This window comes from Nothoprocta perdicaria, unplaced genomic scaffold (assembly GCF_003342845.1).
Source record: "Nothoprocta perdicaria isolate Ctin4 unplaced genomic scaffold, notPer1 scaffold_118, whole genome shotgun sequence".
In the NCBI taxonomy this organism is placed as follows: Eukaryota; Metazoa; Chordata; class Aves; order Tinamiformes; family Tinamidae; genus Nothoprocta; species Nothoprocta perdicaria.
In genome coordinates this window covers 1,962,833-1,982,497 of record NW_020454294.1, presented here as the reverse complement: position 1 = coordinate 1,982,497, position 19,665 = coordinate 1,962,833, and the positions used below count along the sequence as shown (strand labels likewise).

At 40.5% G+C, this 19,665-nt stretch overlaps 1 protein-coding gene across 1 annotated transcript in view; it reads left to right on the top strand.

Annotated features, from left to right (window-relative positions):
• Positions 1-19,665, top strand: part of KCNH5 (potassium voltage-gated channel subfamily H member 5) — a 136,835-nt gene that overhangs the window by 13,309 nt on the left and 103,861 nt on the right. The window contains 3 exon segments of the mRNA XM_026053747.1: positions 3,975-4,081; positions 5,893-6,021; positions 18,746-18,861. Coding sequence (XP_025909532.1) covers positions 3,975-4,081; positions 5,893-6,021; positions 18,746-18,861 — 352 coding nt within the window.

The window sequence follows — 19,665 nt, the reverse complement described above, 5'->3', positions numbered from 1 at the left end:
ATTTTATTTTATTTTATTTTATTTTATTTTATTTTATTTTATTTTATTTTATTTTATTTTATTTTATTTTATTTTATTTTATTTTATTTTATTTTTTGAATCAGGCACTCAGGCCAAATTGGAGACATCCTGCCTGAATTATGTCATATATAACATTATTTTTATATAGAATGTTCGCTTTAGTGTTATAAGGCAATTGCCAAGGGGTAAAAATATTATGGTGACCCACCTTAATTACAGGTTTTGGAAGGCATTTTAGAGTTAAAAATCCCATCAAAGGAAAATTCACAGGTATAAGCAATCCTGATTATTAGGGTCTCATTTGAATTGTTATTGATTCTGCTTGTAAGTGTGGTAAAGGATAAAGCTCTTTTTTTTTTTTTTTTTTCTCCATCCTTCCCAGTATTGGATTATTTTGCCCCTGCCTGGTATTTCTATCATGATACATTCCCTATTTTAAAACTGCTTGTATGTCGTCATTGTATCAAATCTTGGGTAGTCTTGGCTGGTACCAGCCATGAGGAAGGGTGGATAAACCGAAGGCACTAGGAGTGCAAATACTTTTTGTTCCAACTCGGAGACTGAGTTAGTCATAGTAATCAGGGAGCAAAAATCCCTGCTGTCCAGTTGCACTGAAAGCTTTACTGGGAAAACTGCTTGTTTCATGTCCCCTGGCCAAAATTCATGAAAATGCAGCTAGAATAAACAATTGCAAACCATTAAAACCCCGTGTAATATTGCAAGTAATACCAGTTTCCCTTGGCRTTGTTGCTTATCGGTTAAATTAGTGTTTGAGACGACCTTTGAGAAAAAACAGGCACCTATTTGAGGGTCTTATTAGAAGACCTCCCCTGGCATTTTATACTTGGCATTTCTTCCAGGATTTGCTTTGTTTTTACTCCTGGTACTTGAGAGCCAAACACAGGGACAAAAATAGCTGTTTTTTTTTTTTTTCCTTTTTTTTTGAGGAAAGCAGCTCTTGGGCCCTCTGTGTGTTGTCTCCCAGCAATAGTGCAGGAGGGAATTGGATCCCCATGCTCAAGTGGTTGTTTACAGATAATGTTTGCACCAAAACACTTGCCACGCGCCAGTCAACATCTCTGCTCTCTCTTGTTCTGAGCTGCTGCCGTTTCAAGTGGGATGAAACGTCTCCGAGTGAAATCCTGGCTCCGGAGGAGCTCGTGGCAACGTTCCCATTGAGTTCAAAGAGCCGGGATTTTGCCTGGTGTGTGCGACGTGTCAGACTTGCTGTTCGAAAAAAGTCAACTTTGTTACTGGGTTTTGTGCATGAGAAGGCCCCTGGTGCTGCCAAAGCCATGTGAAGAAATCCACTGAGAACAGCTATTGGAGCTGGGGAGCTTTAATGATTATCTTTAATGATTATATTATCCAGCKCTCAGACTTTTGAAGCTATTGATATGTAGATCAGTGCTTGCTGTTCCGTCTGGGTAGATATTTGTCCATTGGAACAGATCCTTCTTCATCTGATGCTTTCAGACAAGCAGAGCTATAAACTGGATATAGGGTCACGTGCCACCTGTGCTTTACTCCCGTCTAACCTTGAGAATTCTTTACAAGGAGCCATTAAAGCCTGACCTAGCAAACACTATAGGCTTGGGAGGATTCTGATGACACCAGCAGAAGATGTTGGCTCCTGGCAAAGGACAGAAGAACGTCCAAAAAAAGAAAAGCTTTCTGTGTGGCTTTTCTATGGCAAGAGATGCTTTCAAAGGGAGGTAGGGATGCAGCTATCTGAAAAGATGAGTGGTCTGTAGCAGAGACAGGAAAAATTATCTAAGATTGTGCCTTTCTTCGGAAATACTCTGAGAGTATTTCARTAAGTCTTGCTTCTCTTTGATAAGTCTATTATCTAGGTAGTGAGATCCCCCAGTAGCAGGGTGGTTTTGATATTTGTCTTGTACAGTTTGCACTAAAGATACTAGACAAGCAATAATAACAGAAACACAAGGCAGGAAAAGGCAGAGCGATTGACTGAAGAAGTACAAGTCCCCCCATGTATACAAAATAGGACAGCTGAAAGTAGATTGAAATTGTGATGAGCAGAAATCTTATGTAAGTTATACAGTAGAGGTGCTTTGAGATTCCTTCAGTGCCAGCTATTCAAAATTGCCTTCTGGAAAAGGTTTTTACTCACAATCCTTTAAAATACCTTTTTTTTGTATGTGAAAATAATGCATGAGTTGAGTTTTACAGGTTCACTGCAATAGTAAACTGGCTTAATATAAAGCATAAAGTTGGTTGATGGTGTTCAGCAGTGAGCTGACGAGTGTGTCCATGGCTCGTAGTGCTGCACAGGGTTTGCATTTTAATGTTAATTAATGATAACTCTCCACATTCAAAGCCATGTAGGATCAAGTGCTTCAACAGGTTCATGTTGTCCTTCTATTCAGAGAGGAATGTTGCCTTGAATCCCAGGGATAATGAAAAAGAAAATCCAGTTGCCTTGCTGAAAACCATTCCATGGCATCTCCATGGCCGTGTTGTCCTGTGGGGACCGGCAGTGACCTGTCATTTGTCAACAGTTCTTGGGGTGTCCCTGGTTGTCTGTAGCGATGTGACCCGCTTCTGCTCCCATTACTTGTGCTGGGAAGCACTGTTTTCTCGGAGCTGCCCACGGGTTTTCAGCAACATGCAGAAGACATCCAYGGTCTGGCCTTCATTGAGTGCTTCAACGCTTGCCAAGGCACTAACCACTGTTTTATTGTTTCTTTCAGAATGGTGAACGTAAAAGGAATGTTTATTGAACCTTTGGAGGTCTATTGATCAATAAAAGAAACTGCATTTAAACCAGAGAGGCGCTGATGGCTTTTCTATTTCAGATTCTCAGTGTTGTCTGATGTAGGTTTCAGTTGAAGCTCAAGCTGTTTGTGAGCAAAGGAAATGAGGGAAAAAATGCCTGATTAATTAAGAGTATATTCATCTAAGTGCCTGCGAGCTTTTATCTTCTGCTCTGCTTTCCCTCAATTCTGTAATTGCAAATCTGCACAGAGCAGCCTTCACTTAGGTTTAATCCGGGGAAGTGAGGCTGTGCAAGCCTGGCTGTTTCGTTGTGAAGGCATGAGAGAGAGGGTCAGCAGGGCTGAAACAGGCTGAAAACCCAACCTGGGACACRAGGCAAAGGTGGCGTGGTTGAATGATGAGAAATAGCAGGGCTAAAATTACATTTTTATAACCTTGGTCTGGAGAGGGGTGAATCTTCGGAAGCATCTTAGKATTTTCCATATTTTCACTGGAAGATTAAAGAACATTAATGTAATGTACACACCATGCAATAGGAAAAAAACAAGGAGCAAATTCGTTTTACCTATTAGCTGTGTAGACGTAACTGCAGTGGGAGAACTCATATGCTTAGTCTGTGCCGAATTTTCAGAGAATTACAGTCTTCATGTCCCTTGGTTACACCCTGTCTTCATTTGTCATGGGTATTCAGTGGAAGAATTCCAGTTATTTTGTCTAGGGTGCATCTCGAGAGTAGATTTRTAGCCATCAATTTAGACAACAACCTTTAACTGCAGTCAGCCCCATTATTCTTCCAGAAGACTTTTCAGTAGAATTGAAGAAAAATTTGGGAGGTTTGATAGGTTTTATTCAGCTTTCTCCATTTTTAACAGCAATATTCTCATGACCTGTAGTGGTAGAAATCATGGCTTTATATGTTATCTCTTTTTTTAATAAAGTATCCTTAAAGACATGCTCAAAAAAGCACTTAATGAAACATTAGATGATAGGGAATAAATAAATCTGCTTTCCAGTAAAAAGGCAGTCATGGTTACGTACTTTTGCAGGTTTCATAACAACCCTGAAATATTCTAAATATTTAAATGAAGTGCAAACGGTGGTTAAAGTTTGATAAATGACAGTTAATAGTATCTGCAGTGCTTAGGCAATTAAAAATGCTTGTAACMAAGTTGCTGCTTGTCTGGATAAAAGGGAAATTGCTTTTTCTTTTTCAGTTTTATGTACGGTGAACTGACAGACAAGAAGACCATTGAAAAAGTCCGACAGACTTTTGACAACTATGAGTCAAACTGTTTTGAAATTCTCCTCTACAAGAAAAACAGTATGTATATATTGATGTATGATGCTGGGAAGGATAGTGCATATTAAAAATATATAACCAACCAAAATAATTGCTAATTTTGACATATGGATGAACTTGGAGCAAGATTTGGTAAAGAACCTGGTGTTTTGGTGGCCACAGGTTTTGTACCTAGAAAAAGAGCTCCTTTTTCAGGACAAGTGTTCAGATTACTGAGGAGTAGTTGGTTTCCAATATCTCTGCTCTGAATTCTTATTTGTGAATTATACTCACTTTTGTGGATTGTGCCCCCGAAGGGAATCTGAGGTTGCACAAAAAGAAATCCTGAATGAGATCCCCTCCCCACAACAAATGTCCCCAAATCACAAGTGAGATGAATTTTGGATTCCCTTCCTCCTTGATATCCACCTAAGAAGTGGTCTAAAGAAATATTATTCTCAGGCAGTATCTGTATTGCCCGTTGACTTCACCGTAGCTTTTTACCCTCCTTAGTAGGTCAGCTATTTCAGACCWGAAGGTTTGCTGCAAATTTCTTCTGCTTTACTGCATTTCATCATATAGAGCGCTCAGTTTTAAGCTCCCTATCTACTCATATGTATCTGTATGCAGACATATACATATATGTAAATATCACAGAATCTTCAAGGTTGGAAGGGACCTCTAGAGATCATCCAGTCCAACCCCCTTCTCCAGAAGGGACACCCAGAGCACGGGGCACAGGGCGGCATCCAGGYGGGTTGGGAAGATCTCCAGGGAAGGAGACTCCACAGCCTCCCTGGGCAGTCTGTGCCAGGGCTCTGTCAAATATGTATGGATGGATAGTATTTAGGATAGTATTTAGAACACATGATGTTCTCTACCTGCTTTTGTGCCCCTGCCCAGACTGCCACTTTTGTGGCAGCAGCCACACTTTTCTTCCGAGTTATCACAAGACTCCTTTATCTTGGGTTGGCAGCCAGGAATTGGTGCTGTCAAGTAATCCACGTAATGGCCTCGGAGCCATCGCAGAAACAGCACTTGCTCTTCCCCGTTTCTCCAGTTTGCTGCGAGTGAGTTATTGTTTTAATCCCAACGAGTCCAATGGAGCACTGCTGAATTTTGTCGAGGACCYACGTGGATTTAGACCTCTCTCACAGCAGCAGTCCTCTTCCTTRCAGCTTGTGCCTGGAGGACTGCTGTGGGCTCACCGCCTGCACGGAGCTACAGGAAAGCTCAGCCTAGGAAAGCGAGCATTTACCAAAAAGCCATTTGTGACCATGCCAACGCAGCAGGCATTTTGTGTCTTGTTTATCTGATAACTGGGAGGATTTGAAGATGATTTTTGCTTTTAATTACAAATCTAAGCAGCAAATACATGCGTTGGGATATACTCCGCTGGCCTGGACAGCATGGAGATGGAGGACAGGTTTACTCCAGCACTTCTGTTTTTCATATCTCTGTAATGAGAAGAAGGATTCAAAGATAGACCCACTCCGGCTATTGTTTTTTAACCTATCTATTCTGTAGGCTCTTAAGTTTGTGAGATATAGTGGGGAAAAAAAAAGAACGAGAGGGAGATAATATATTTTATTTCGGGATGCAGATTTATTTAGCTTTCTGTCTCCATTCTGTCACTTAATGAGATTGGTAGCACTTCCTCATTTTAATCAATCTGTAGAAATGGGAATGTGATATTTTCCCTTAGCAGAGGGAAATTAGAGTTTTTTAGGACCACTTCTAGCTATTCCTACATGTGTACTTTGAAATTTTTAAAATATGARGTATTCTGTGTACTGGTTTGAAAGATTTGTGCTCCACCACAGTCCAATCTTGCTTTTTTTTCTCTGCTCCAGGAACCCCAGTTTGGTTCTACATGCAAATTGCACCCATTAGAAACGAGCATGAAAAAGTTGTTTTGTTCCTGTGCACTTTTAAAGATATCACTTTGTTCAAGCAACCAATCGAAGATGATTCTACAAAAGGTAAATATGAAATATGTTACAGTTTTTCCATAAACAATAAAATACGTGCCCAAGCTCCGACTTGTGCCAGGGACATGTCCTGCCTGTAATCTATGTCTTGATATCTGGGAATACTTTGTGACCTGTCAGAATTTTGATACCACTAAGTTATTGCTTAAAACTGAAAGATGAAGCACTGTGACTGGAAAGTCTTCCTTCTGTCCCCAAGTTTGACCCTAAGACATGTGTCTTGTGTCAACTTTACCTGCATATTACTTTGGGTAATGTAATGCTGACGTAAAGACTAATGCTGATAAGCTACAGCATCTGTTTCCCATATTCTCTTGGAACTTGTCTTCTGATGATTCTTTGCTGTATTTTTCTTTCCACTCTCGGTAACGGCATGACTCCTCACAGAGAAGCATGTGCACCTAAGCCATCTTCTCCAGAGTAAAGCTTGTTGCCATTTGAATGCAAACAGGGGTTCGACTACTTCCTTATAGTGTAAATAACACTTATTATGCGTGTTTGGATAACTGAAAAGCAAATTTATAAAGTCAGACTTAAAAATAAAATAAAGAAATTGTCTTTGAGCTAACACCAAATATAAGCCTTTTTTTTTTTTTTTTTTAACTTAAGGAATATTATTTGTAAAGTTTTAACATCCTAATACAGAGATACCTTCTCTCTTATCCTATCTGTGTTACCATCTCCACAATTTAGTTTCATTTTGTGAATGTTCCTTTGTTTTGTGTCCTTCTGCCTGGGAAATGATATGATCTTTAAGGATAAATGTCATTTCTGAAAGGAATTTCATTTTGCAGGTCTGACGGCATGGGATGGACTCCTTACCCCAGTGTATGCAACATTTGTAGTGGGCATTCAGTAAGGAGAGGCCAATCTTTGAAGGATCCTCTTCCAGGATGTCCATTCYGATGCTCTCTTGGCAGACTGAGGCATATTTCAAGTTGGATCAGCCCTTGAAACTGCCTCTCTCAGTGCCCCACTTTCTGAGGAAAATGGGACCGTGGTCTTTGCCTTTCTTTTTTCTTTTTTTTTTTTTTTCTTTCTTTAAAGCATTATTAAGGCAGATGTTTGGAGGCTAAGACGATTTCATTAGGGTGCTTGAGTTAGGGTATTGATCCAACAGGCTCCATAATTACAGATCACTTTTTTTTTTCTCTCTCTCTCTCTCTTCTTTTGCATAAATTAGAGCTTACCTCTTATCTCCTTTATCAATAAAATCCCATCAGAATCTTCGCACTGTATTCCTGCAAGGATGTGAAAGCTGCACGTAGCAGTATCCTCTGCAATTGGAACAAGTGGATCTGTAGGATCCACTGCCCTGGGATCATGGTGTTGCTTTATCAGACATAGTGCTATGAGCTATGCATAATTCATAGTCCTTGCAGATAACATTACAATGTGCTTGGAAGCTGTCAGGCCACTTTCTTGTTGAATTAGGAGACTGGTAAAGATATACATTACAATATAGCATGGCTATGTTTGAAAAAGCAGTTCGGTGAAATACTGCTCTTGAGTGCTGGACTTTGTCATTTAAAGGTTTGTTTAAAAAAAAAGAAAAAAGAAAGGAAAGGAGGAAGCAAGGGGGAAGAAAAAAGGGGAAGGAGTTTGCTTCAGAAATTCTGCCAGGATCATGCAATACATAATACATAAGTAACCTTCGTGCAGATGAGTTACTGTATATTACTTATGGGAGCAGTAAATTTGAGATGAAAAATTCAACAGAAATAAAATATTGATGCCATTATGCAATAATCCCTCCATAGCACTATACTTTGTACTGTTCAAAGGTATATTGCTTTGTTGGGAAGCTTCACTATATCAAGATCCTACGAGGTACAAGGATATGGTATTTAAGATCATAATAAAGAACAGATCAATGCTGTAGAGCATCTGCATGTCCTGGCTACTGCAAATATATGGTGAAGTTAGGCAGACCTGCTTGCATGCATCCTAGTCTAGGGCCATATGGGATCTGGATGTAACCCCAGCATTTTTTTGTTATCTGACTGTTCATAATGGTGTGCATCTTCTGCAGTTAGTAGTAGAATTGCTTTAGAACTTTTGCTTTTTTTTGCTTTTGCTTTTTTTTTTTTTTTTTGTCTTTTGTTTTGGTTCTTCTTTCTTTGGTCTTCTTCTTTCTTTGGTTTTTCTTCTTTTCTTTGGGTTTTCTTCTTCAAACCATTGGTTTCAGCACGGTAGGATGAACTCCTCAGTTCACCTGATGTGCTTGCGGGGTGGCGGGAGCAGGACGAGGGCAGTGATGCTGCAGGATGCAAGCAGCAAAAAAMCGTATCACTACAAAGCACATCTGCAAGATAGAGGTGGGATTTTTGCCCAGCGCAGGCTCCAAACGTGCTTGTTTACAGGCTTGGTGGGGAAAAAAAATAATGCTTGTCATCGCTTACACTAGGCTGGGGTGAGCAAGGGGAATTAGAGAGGCTGTGGGCACCGTGGCAGCCACTGGATCTGGTTTGTTATTTGCGTGCTCATCATTTACTCTGTGCCACTGCTGTCACAGTGGAGGAGGGGGAGGAGGAGGAGAGGGGGGGCTCTGCCTGCAGGAGGGAGCAAAAGAAATCCAAAGATTTTTCCCAGGTAGCAGAGGAGACTGTGTGTGCTGCAGTCTGGAAAGCTGCAGAAAGACAGTGGACTGAGAACAGGACTGGAGGAAAGGACCCTCTTAAATTTGAAGAATAGTTAAGGGCTGCATCACTCTGCTGATGTAATTCAGTTTTGGAGATTGGAAGCCTTACTGGTGTCTTGGTGTGTTCAGTCGAAGAGAGGGAATAGGCAGCTACGCACCGAAAATCTGACCAGCTTGGCTCCTGGCTTCACACTGGTGGCTCTTTCCATTGTGCCRTGTACAGGAAACCTGGGAATTGGGGGCTTGTGAACAGAGAATTACTTAAAATGTCCCTAAACAGTGCAAAACTGGCGCCTGGAGTAGAAGCATCAAGGACTGTGAGGATGGAAGGGGTGGTCAGCTGTGTGTTTCGTGTGTTCCCACCTGGGTGAAGATGCTCCTTGGATCTGTGTGCATGTGGGGTGAAGAGAGAACTGCCCCTTTGCTTGATTTGTGGTTCATAGGATCCAAATGCTGCACCCCTGTCAAGGGGTAAATTAACTGTTGGCTGTGGCAGTGTGAAGGAGTTAGTGATGGAGCAGGAGGTGCTGCAGGAGCTGGTGGTGTTGTCATCAGTGGCCACTGCGATGATGCCTCATTCCTCCCGCAGAGCTGTGCCCTGTTTTGTCTGCACTTTCCTCCTTTTTTTGTCCTGCTCCTGTTTGCTAATGCTAACTTTGCTCTGATCTGTGTCGAGTACTAAGCAACAAGTCGTATCTGTGGTGTTTGAGGGCCAGATCTGCAGGTGTCCTGGCTGAATGCCKTATGCAGCAGAGGTGGAAGGCCATTGCAAGTATAAGAAAGATCATATTTTGTGTTTTTTTCCAAAAAATAAAAACCAAAGATTTTTTTTTCTTTTGTGCTCAGTACCATTGCAGGGTCACAGCTGGATGCTTTATCAGCTGGCTGTGCTTTTGTTCTGTCTTTACCCAATGGCCTTTCAAAACCACCTGAAGACATTGTCAGGCCAAAGACACAGTGCTAATGATTTAAGTTTATTTGTTACAGTAAAAAGTAGGAAGCCATTTTTATTTTAACACTTTAATTTTAACAGCATTTAAAGCCCAGAGTGCTGTAGATTATATTAAACTGAAGGTTTAATTGGATGGAAGAAAGACTATCAGCATTTTTTTAGGCTGATATTGGAGTTCACCTAGTTATGCAATGGCTTTGTTTTCTTTGTTATCATCGGTGAAGAAGTTTGCCTCCAAGGCAAACTTGAAAGCTTCCTCTGCTGAGGATTGGTTGTCCTGAGTTCCTTCGGAGGGGAACATCAGGTTTGCCTCCTGCTTTAAGTGACTGGGAAGTTCTGGTGAGTACCGAATACCCATGGGTTGTTGCACTGGGATGCAAAGACTTGCTAATAAGGCCCCTACATCTCAAGACCATCTCAGTTAACAAACGGGGTCAGGAGACTGCACAGTGGTATCCTGAAGTGGTTTTTTTTTTTTTCATTTGACATAGCCAGACTTTGATAATCAAGGCTGTCTGGGAYAACGCTGTAGTGCTGCAAGTGATATAACTCTATGGTTATATAACTATATAATGATACAACTCTATCTCGGAGTGTGACAGGGCTATAAAAAGTGTAGCAGTTGCAAAAATATGCACTTATGCTTGCTAATCCTTGCTAAGCCTATAATTCTGATCCTTTTTTTATCTTTAATAAGTGCAAGTTATTAAGCATATATAGCTAGTTGCACAGAGGGTTTTTTTTTTCCTTGGGGGAATATCAATCCTGGTGATAATAGAAGAAGTGGGTGGAGGGATTAAAGTCATGACAATTAGGCTTCTAGCTTGAGCTGAAGCACGCTGTACCCTGTTGCATACTTTGCCTTGACAGTCATCCATAACAGTAATTTAACCGGGTGCAATTTGGATATCCTGCCTGTGTTTTTATTGCACTTTGCTGTGATTGTACAGAGATACCCGGGGATAAGGATATCAGCCCTACAGCCACCCAGTTGCAGCTCTTTTCTGGTGCTGGTTGTCATTACTCTGCTCCTCAGAGATACCTTCCGAAGGAAGGAGRCCAGCCTAAGCTCATGGCTGCAGGGCCAAACCAGATCTGCTCCATCTCCCCTAGGTCCAAGGTCCAGGAATATTGAGCATTAGGAGAGGTCTGTGAGGGATATCAAGAGAAGTCGTTGCTTGTTAGGATATGGCATGGACTTTCAATGGGAGCAGTAGATATCTCAAAGAGCAATGCTAAGACAAGGTGTTTGAAGCCAACTCTCTGGGATAAACCCAGCTTGCTAGTACCCAAGATCTTCAGAGRTGACCTTGCTCATCTTCAGCTATCTGCAGAGCAGACATCCCGGTTACCATGTGCTATGGCAAGTTGGTGGCAATCTCAGCAGGCACCAGAAAGGCTGAAAAATCATGGAGAAGTAGTTGTTTCCTCACTCCCTCTGATGACTGTGTCTGCGACAGATTTCTGCTGAAGAGTGGAGAATTTCAATTGCTGGGACTGCTGAGCTTCTTTCACAGCAATCAAGTATATTTCTGAAGCTTGAAAGTGTGCTCTCCATCAATCACTCAGAAAACACATTAACAGTCTCTAAATTTCTAGAAGTTTAATATGTAATGAAAAAGAAATCCTGTTGAAATAAAGTGAATTAATGAGAGAGAATAGAGTGGATTAAACTGAATATTGATTTTTAAAGCAGTAATTCTTTGCAAATGGGTACACTTTCTATGCAGAAAGCTGAATGCTCATGAGCAATATTTAAAACAATAACTATAAATATAATAGAGTTTGAATGTAATCTTCTATATATCACGAGCYATTTCATTTCACTAAGTTACCCCTGTGCTGAACCTGTGAACTTGTTTTAACTAAAGCATTCCTTCCAGGCAAGCATCCAGTATTGATTTAGATGCCTGAAGAGACTGAGGATCCTCCACATCCCTTTGTATTTTTTTCCCAATGGTTCATTACACTTATGGCTTTTTATGGCTTTTTTTTTTCTTTTTCTTTTTTTTTTAATTTTTTAAGTGCCATATTTAAATCAACCTAGCTTCAGCTTCTTGCTCTGACATCTTAGGCATTTTTTTTCCACTTTACTCAGAATTCCTGTTACAGAAATAATCAAATCACTACCCAACCTTCTTTAGATCAGCTTGAACGAACTGAGCTCCTTAAAGCTCTGTCTAGTCTGAAGTCAGAGTTTTGATTATGACAGATATGGGCATTCCAGCTCCCCCTTAACCCAGCTACTTGGTAGCAATAGGGATGAAGCTGTGCTGGCCAAGATTTCAGCCTCCCAGACCGAAAAGAAGTCTCTGCAGGCAGTACTGCCGCCAGGTCTGTGCAATTCCTCMGTATTGCCCTTTGCTCAGCCTCTCCATGCTGAATTCTGACTATTGTTCATCCAAGGAGCAGGTTTGCCAAAGCAAACTGCATGCTGAATTGCTCATCTGCTAAAACCTCTGGCTCCTTTTCAGAATTAGCCTTTCCTAAGGTCCTTCCTTTCCCCCTTTAGATATATTTTAGATACCCTTCTGTAGATATAATTTGCATGGCTTTTCTCACAGACACCTGCTTTGCATTTGAAACACATATTATTGGCACATGTCCAGTTCTGAAGCACATCATCCTGCCTGACTGCCCTCACTGCTGTTCAACGTTCCTCTAATCTTCCTGTCATCTGGGCATTTTATCAGTGACTTTCAAACCATAAAGAAAAACTCTGGATAGAAGGGGACCTACCCCTAGGCTCAAAAAGGCCCTCAGTAATTTTTTTTTTTGCTGTTTTCCACTATTTTCAGTGCTTTGTTTGATATCTGTCAGGTATCAGGTTCTTCCCCCATTTAAACAGTAATTTATTCAACRATATAGTCTCAATATTTTGTCAAGAGTGCCATGCAATGTCAATTCAGTGGCAATTGCTGCACAGGAGGGTTTGGCCAACCTGTGGCTCTTGGCCGATTCAAATGCAGCATGATGACAAAGCAACAATAGGTGCCAAAGCGTGGGTGGTGTTGGGAGGGAGGAGGCTGGTGACCCTGCTTGAGAAGGGAGGCTGGGCTAGATAATCTCCAGACGTCCCTTCCAACCTCAACCATTCTGTATTTATCTGAAGCTCCTTTGCTGGGCTCGCARCAAGCTAGCGATAGCTGCTGAGACCATGGGCAAGCTGGTTGCCAAAGATGTTGGGGCCAGTCGTGGCAATGGGATGGAGTGTGGGGACATGGAGGTCCTCTGGCTCGTGCCTCTCCAGTGTCCACAAAGTGCTGGCTGTGCCTCTGGCCATCTGTTGAGTTTGGCGTGCAGCTGGTCCTGTCAAGACGTTTGGCCGTCTTCCTAAACCAAATTTATGCTCTTATCAAATAATGAAATTAACATTGTGGGACGCTCTATATCATTCTGTATTGACAGCCATTCATTAGATCCCTTTCCTTTTCTGCTTTATTAAGCGTATTGAAACTCGCATCAGCTTTGCTCTCGTTTTGCCTGGCACGGAGACCGAGCTAAACAACCTGTAATTGCTTGGGTCATCCTGTTTGCCCTTTCTGCACATGGGCACAGAAAGCCTTCTGGACGTCCTCTGGAAGCTTTTTAAAAACTCCATTGTTATTGTAATAAATCCAACCGGGAAAGGCCTTTTCCCTTATGTCTTTAGCTTTCCATGCCCATTCTCATAAACCCTAATTTCCCATTCAATGCTTATTCCTTTTTCCTCCCAGTCTCACTGCTGTGTAGTATGTTGCTTTTTCATTTCTRCCTGCTTCCTGCCTTTTGGTCCTATCACTTGCCCGATGAATGGYAGCATTTTATGATTTGATAGACTCCTTTTAAAAGGCAGGTGATTTACATTTATGCTATTTATTCTGCATAAAATTATTTTCCCAAAATTTTCTATTATTTTTTATATATGTGTGGGAAAATAAGCTTCTTGATTGCCTTATGTATATGTGCATAGCAAATTATTCTTGTGCAGAAACATGAGATTTAAGATGTCTACTGTAGAGTCACAGCTTTATCAGAATCTACGTTAAAAATACGTTGTTATACCAATGTAGACAAGTGCTTCTGAATCTGGAGAATTTTCATCAGTAGATTTCGAAATGACTTGCAAAATAGGTCATTACCTTTATTTTATGGAGTAAGAACTGGAGCTCGGAGAGGTAGAGTGATATGCCCCAAATTACATGGTGGTAATTAGGAAATTTTTCCTAAACTGGTGGATCACATGTACATAGACTGTGTGATTTCTTTTTTCCTTTTTTTTTTTTTGGCTCGATAAATCGGTTCGCTGGATTGCAGAGGTAATTGAGCTTTGTTTGATCCTTATTGTATTTATTCAGGAGGCCCATTTGTTGCTTTGTCTCTCTGACAAAGCAGCAGCACGACAAGGAAGCTTTCTGCAGAGACAATCAGCTGTTTTGGTCATAATTTACCGCTACCAAAGAGCAAACTGCCAGCATCATAACGATCTGACTGGCTGAGCTTCCATAAATAGTGCAGGTTTGAAGATGCTCACTATTGATGCAAGAGTCTACTGCCTGTTATCGAATCCAGTTCTGCACTGCCAATCTCTAAGCATTGCGACCTCTTTGTGCTTAAGTGGTAGCGTGTATATTAGCTGAGCACTGTGGTAGGTTAACTGCTCCACTGCCAGAGGTGAAGAATGACCTTTTCAGGGTTTGCAGGTGYGTTACACTCCCGTGCGCAGGAATCGCTGTTGGAATTGCTGTAATTGCCCTTTGCAGCTGTTTTGACAAATGCTATCATTCTTAGCTTAAGCATTTCCACTGCTCTCTAAGATATGGGATAGTTCTCTGATACACTAATTTAAAAGCCTTCATTATTTCTGTTCCTTTTAAGATCGACAAACCTTGGTAAGGAGGTTAATTGCTACCCAGTAGACCCATCCTGATGTTTTATTAGGGACACTTAGTCAAGTCCAGATTTTTCAGAGCAAGTGCGCTGTAAACAACATTAACATCTTGCCTTGAGATTTCTCAGCTCTTCCTAAACTCTGATATATGATTTTAAACTTCAAACTAATAGGATATGGTTCATGAACCTTAAGCTGCCATCTCTGCAGGGGAGTGCTTGGGGAAGCCTCCTTTGCTGTGCTCTCTCTGGACACCTTTTATGCTGATCCTTTTATGCTATGCAATATATTGCAACAGCATCTTCAACCTGGGTGAAGTTTTCCTGGCTTGCTAAGTAGCATAGAAAAAAACCCTGCATTTCTCAGAGATGGGGGACAGTGTTTGTACACTGAACTGATCTGTGGAGTGTGTTAATGGGAAGAAATTGGTGGCCAGAAGGGCAGGGATTATGAAGAAGAAAGCTGGAGATAGTCTCCTCCTCAAGGACCACATCATTTCTATAGTGGTGTAGGCATCTAGAGGATGGTTCAAGGAGCATACTTGATCCAGCCACAAAAGGTCTCAAGGTCTTCAGGCTCCCTGCTGATTTCCCTTGACTGTTGGCTTCAACCCATTGTGTCCTGGGCTCCCTCAAGCACCTGGCTAAGGACAAGCTACTTGATAAATCTATGGAGCTGAAAGCAAAGCTGCAGCTTGGAAGAAAAACACTACAGCTGGTCCAAGGCAGAGATAAGTTTATTTCAGAATACACTTATCTTTCTTGGGCATGTTGGTCTTGTTGTTCATGTCACGTTTTAGCAACTGTGAGGAGTTGTTAAATCTGTATTCTCATGTTCTTGAGTATATAAAGAAATTAGTTTGAGTAGTGGACAGGACCAAGGAAATACATTGCTAGGTTCCTATGCAGTACAGATCCTTAGTACAGGTTATCAGAATGAACACACATCATGTGAGTTACTTGAAAGGATGGGGTGCAAATTCTTTTATTTTTCTCTATGAATCAGAAAGGAACTAGAAAAGAGAAACGTTGTGTGTATCGTTCCCGAAATTCAGACTAGTTCACTTTTTGTTGAAATAGCAACATACACATACTTTATGTTGAAATACCAAGTTTTTTTTTTTTTTTTTTTTTTTTTCCCCAAAGAGAAGATGCTGCTGATGTGATCTAGTAACGTGTTGCTTTTGTCCCTATGAATCCAACTGCTACTTTGAGTGCTGCTCAGGGTATTATTTTTCAAGTGCTGTCCTGGAAGAAGGACACAATCCAGCTGAGCTGACGAGAGCATCAGAAGTGTTGCTTTTTCCTCACAAATAATTTTCTCCCTCTTACACGTGTTATTTGCACATCTCCTATACTCCTTCCAGACTGAAAATACCTATGGGGACAGGAGGTCACTGATATATGGGATAAAAATATCATTTTTTAAGCCTATGTGTATAGAGGGAGAGAAAGAAAGGTATCGTCTGAAGAACCATTGCCAGCAGTAAGCAGCTCTATAAATCGTGCCTGGTCTATTTAGGCATACAAATGGATTTTAAATATAATTCTGAACTTAGCTAGTCTACAACAAGGTCAAGAAACACAGAACTGTACCCTGTGCAGATTATTTAAGATACGAGGCAGCCTGTGTTCATTTTCACCTTCCCACTCACAGCTCAGCACCTTGCTGTTGCTATGTCTGTAATTCTGCTGGGCTGCAAATAGGAAACAAAAGAGTTTGGTGCAAAAGAGTTGGGTTTTCACACTCCTGCAGATAGATAGATCTGCGTGGGCAGAGCAACGCTGGACTTTGTGCAGGATTAGAAGAAGGTCATGCTAGCCTTGTCTGGGCTTCCGACATCCAGAATCATTTGCTTCRCACGGCAGGAATAAATGTAAAAATGTTAAGCCTCTAATGAGGCTGTTTTTTTGGTGAAAGGCATGAGGTTGGTTTCTAGCTGAGCCGAAGGTATTGGTCTTGCTGCAGAAGAGACACGATGTAATGATTTATACTGTGAGAAGGAGGGGTCAGAGCAGATGAGCAGAGTGGTGATGTTACCAAGATGGAAAAGAAGTATTTGAAGAATTCATAGGTTTTTTTCCACGTTCTGTTCTTACAGAAACGGGGTCACTGTGGTTAGGAACTTGTCTCATGCATCCTCCTTCAACACCTCCTGGTATCTCCTCTAACTTCCCCAAGTTTCATTTATTAGCGGTGAATGCAGATTATGTGTTTTTCTTACGAAGTTGGTATTAAGAGATTTCTCACCAGTGATTAGGAGAAAGCAAACCCAAGGTTTTAAAAGAAGCAAATAGTTCCTGCTTGGGTCGCTCTATTTTTTTCTGACATTGTTTCATACAGAAAGTGTGTATATCTCATTGGATAGACCCGTGAGCATACAAGAAAATCACATTTAAGTTTGGTTTTGAAAATGGAATGAAATATTTTACTGTTCTTCTTTCTTTGTCTTTTCACAGCTCATTTAATTATAYGTTTCTGAGGTGGCGATATTGAGGTAGTTAGATGTGAATTTGTGCTGTACTTCTAATGTATAACAATATTCAGATCTRTTCTGATTGCTGAATGAGGGATGATGGATTTATACTTGTATGAATGGAATATTTGCATAGTAACTTGCATTAATAAATGACTTTTTTCTTGCAGATTTATTTATTGTTTGTTCTCTGCCCCTTAATTTATTTATATCYCTCCCTAACTTTCCAAGTCCCTGACTCCTATCAGACAAAATAGCATTTCAGCAGTTAAAAACAAATCAAGCTAATATAGAAATGCTGGGTTTCCAATGTTTCCAACATCTGACATTTACCCTCAATTTTTTACCTGCTCAGCATTTAAGATAGGTAAGAGTAAAAACTGCACCTGGACTACATTTCTGCCATAMCAGACTTGATAGTATGCCACATGTATATTTAACTATATGCTTAACTATATATATTAACTATATAATATATATGTACTATATAATATTATTTAATTATTATATTATTTAATTATAATAATTATTATAATGCAATACAATTATGATTAATGTATAATACATATTATATAATATATTAATGTAATGTTGATATATTAATATATGTTTATAATTATATAATGATAAAATTATACTTATATATGATATTAAAAGTATATAATTAACTATATATTACTACAAAGAGCTATATATTTAACTCTATTAAAAATACATATACATCAAGTTGCCTAAACGAAATGTTGAGCAGGTGGAATTTGTGGGAAATAGCACAGTGCAAAAAAGCTCATATTGAAATAGGGATTAAAGCCATAAAAGACAATATACTTCAGTGCTCATGGGGAGGTGTTTCCTTTGTGTAGGCCTGTGAATTTTTAATTTTGCCAGTTAACCCTGAGGTGCTCTGCTGCTTAAAACCCCAGCTTCTTCTTTGATAATGCAGCCATAGGCAGCTGCTGTCACACGCACATGGGCATTTTTCCAATAGCAAGGACTTAATGGTGTGTTCCCCGGTTTGCCTGGCTGTCCTTAATAAACTGTGCTTGCTGCTTTCTGAATGCTGAAGAAAAATGCCCCAGGACTTCCCTGGTGTGCAGGTTCTGACCTACTGTTAAGACACCTGTTTATCATTAGTTTAATGACTAAACGTATTACTTAGTACCTTTTAAAAACTTGTGCCTAATTGCTTGTAAAATCTTTTTATTTTTCAGTATGAAGCATCGTTATTATTGTATTATTTTTAAGATTTTTTTTCCCCTGAAATTCTAGTTGATGCAAGAAACAGTAAGGAATTAAGGATCACACTTTTGGGGCCCCCTTCTGTGGCCCTGAATCAGCCTTGGTTGTGCTGTTGCTGGGTGGGATGTTCCTTTTGCAGCAGTTTTCAGACTTGCACTCCAGTGGCAGCCTTCRTAATAACTTCAGTGGTTTGCAATTTGATTTCAGCAGTGTAATTCCCCATAAAGCATAATTCTTCTAACAGTGTCTCCAAAATGCAGAAGATCAAGCCAGAACTTTTTGATTTTGCTCAGATTTACACCTTGGTACCTTGAATTAATGGTATTTTTCCTCTTTTGCAAGGTCTTTAAGCCCTGAGTCTAAGTTGTGCCACAATTCAGGGTGAAACCACTGGAGGCTGAGACTTAATAGTCTCATTGAATATGATTGTGTCTCATTGTCTCTCATTGAAGTCTCAAGTCTCTCATTGAATATGAAGATGTAGTAGGAATGAATGAGGTGCAGGTACTCCTGACCCGATTTCCTTGTCTYCTGCAGGTTGGACCAAGTTTGCTCGGTTGACGCGGGCCTTGACGAACAGCCGCAGCGTTCTGCAGCAGCTCACGCCGATGAACAAGGCCGAGGTGGTGCACAAGCACTCCCGGTTAGCTGAAGTAAGTGGGACACCTGCCTAGCGGGAAGAGATAGGGCAAATTAAATTACTCTCATTTCTAAATAATATTTTTGGAGGGAAATACTGTCCCAAGTGCTGTATTCAGTGCATCCTTTGCTCATCCTGAGGAAACACTGTGTGCCAAGACAGCATTTTTCAGCTAGATTTTGTTCTTTCACTCATAAAAAAGGTCTCTGTAGGTCATTTTGACTTGCATGGTCCTCCTTTCGTGCCTGTAATGCTCAGTTTGTTGCCACTGCTTAATTTGGGGGCTGCAGGTTGCTCATCTTCATGGTGTCTCACATCTGGTATGCACAGAACAGCAATGGATATGCCTGAGRATGGTCTGGTGATCCCACTAAGTGAAACAGGATGGAAACCAGGTGTTCTTTGCTCTTCTTTGGAAATATGCTTGCTTGGGTCTCCAGGGTTGCACAGACACACTGACTACATGTATGCTTTCTTGCAAAAGTCATTGCAAAAGTCCTTCTGCAGTATTTTGCCCATCTTTACTATTTTTTTTTATCTTTAAAAATGATGACATGAAGTCTCTGGTCGATGGCAAACATCTCCTTAATTGTACAGATGTTGCAACAAGTGAATAGCTTCAGGTTAACTGATCAAACCAAGGTATGCTTTCATCTTCATGTCTGTCGGTTATGAAACTGTCAAAATATATAGGCTAGTGAGAATGAGAGCCTTAGTCACTTGGTGTCAGATGGCTTGTCGTGAGTTGGATGCTAAGAACTGGTAGCAGTTTTAAATGGTTTTTAGTTTAGTGTGCTTCTGTGTTTAATGCACTTCT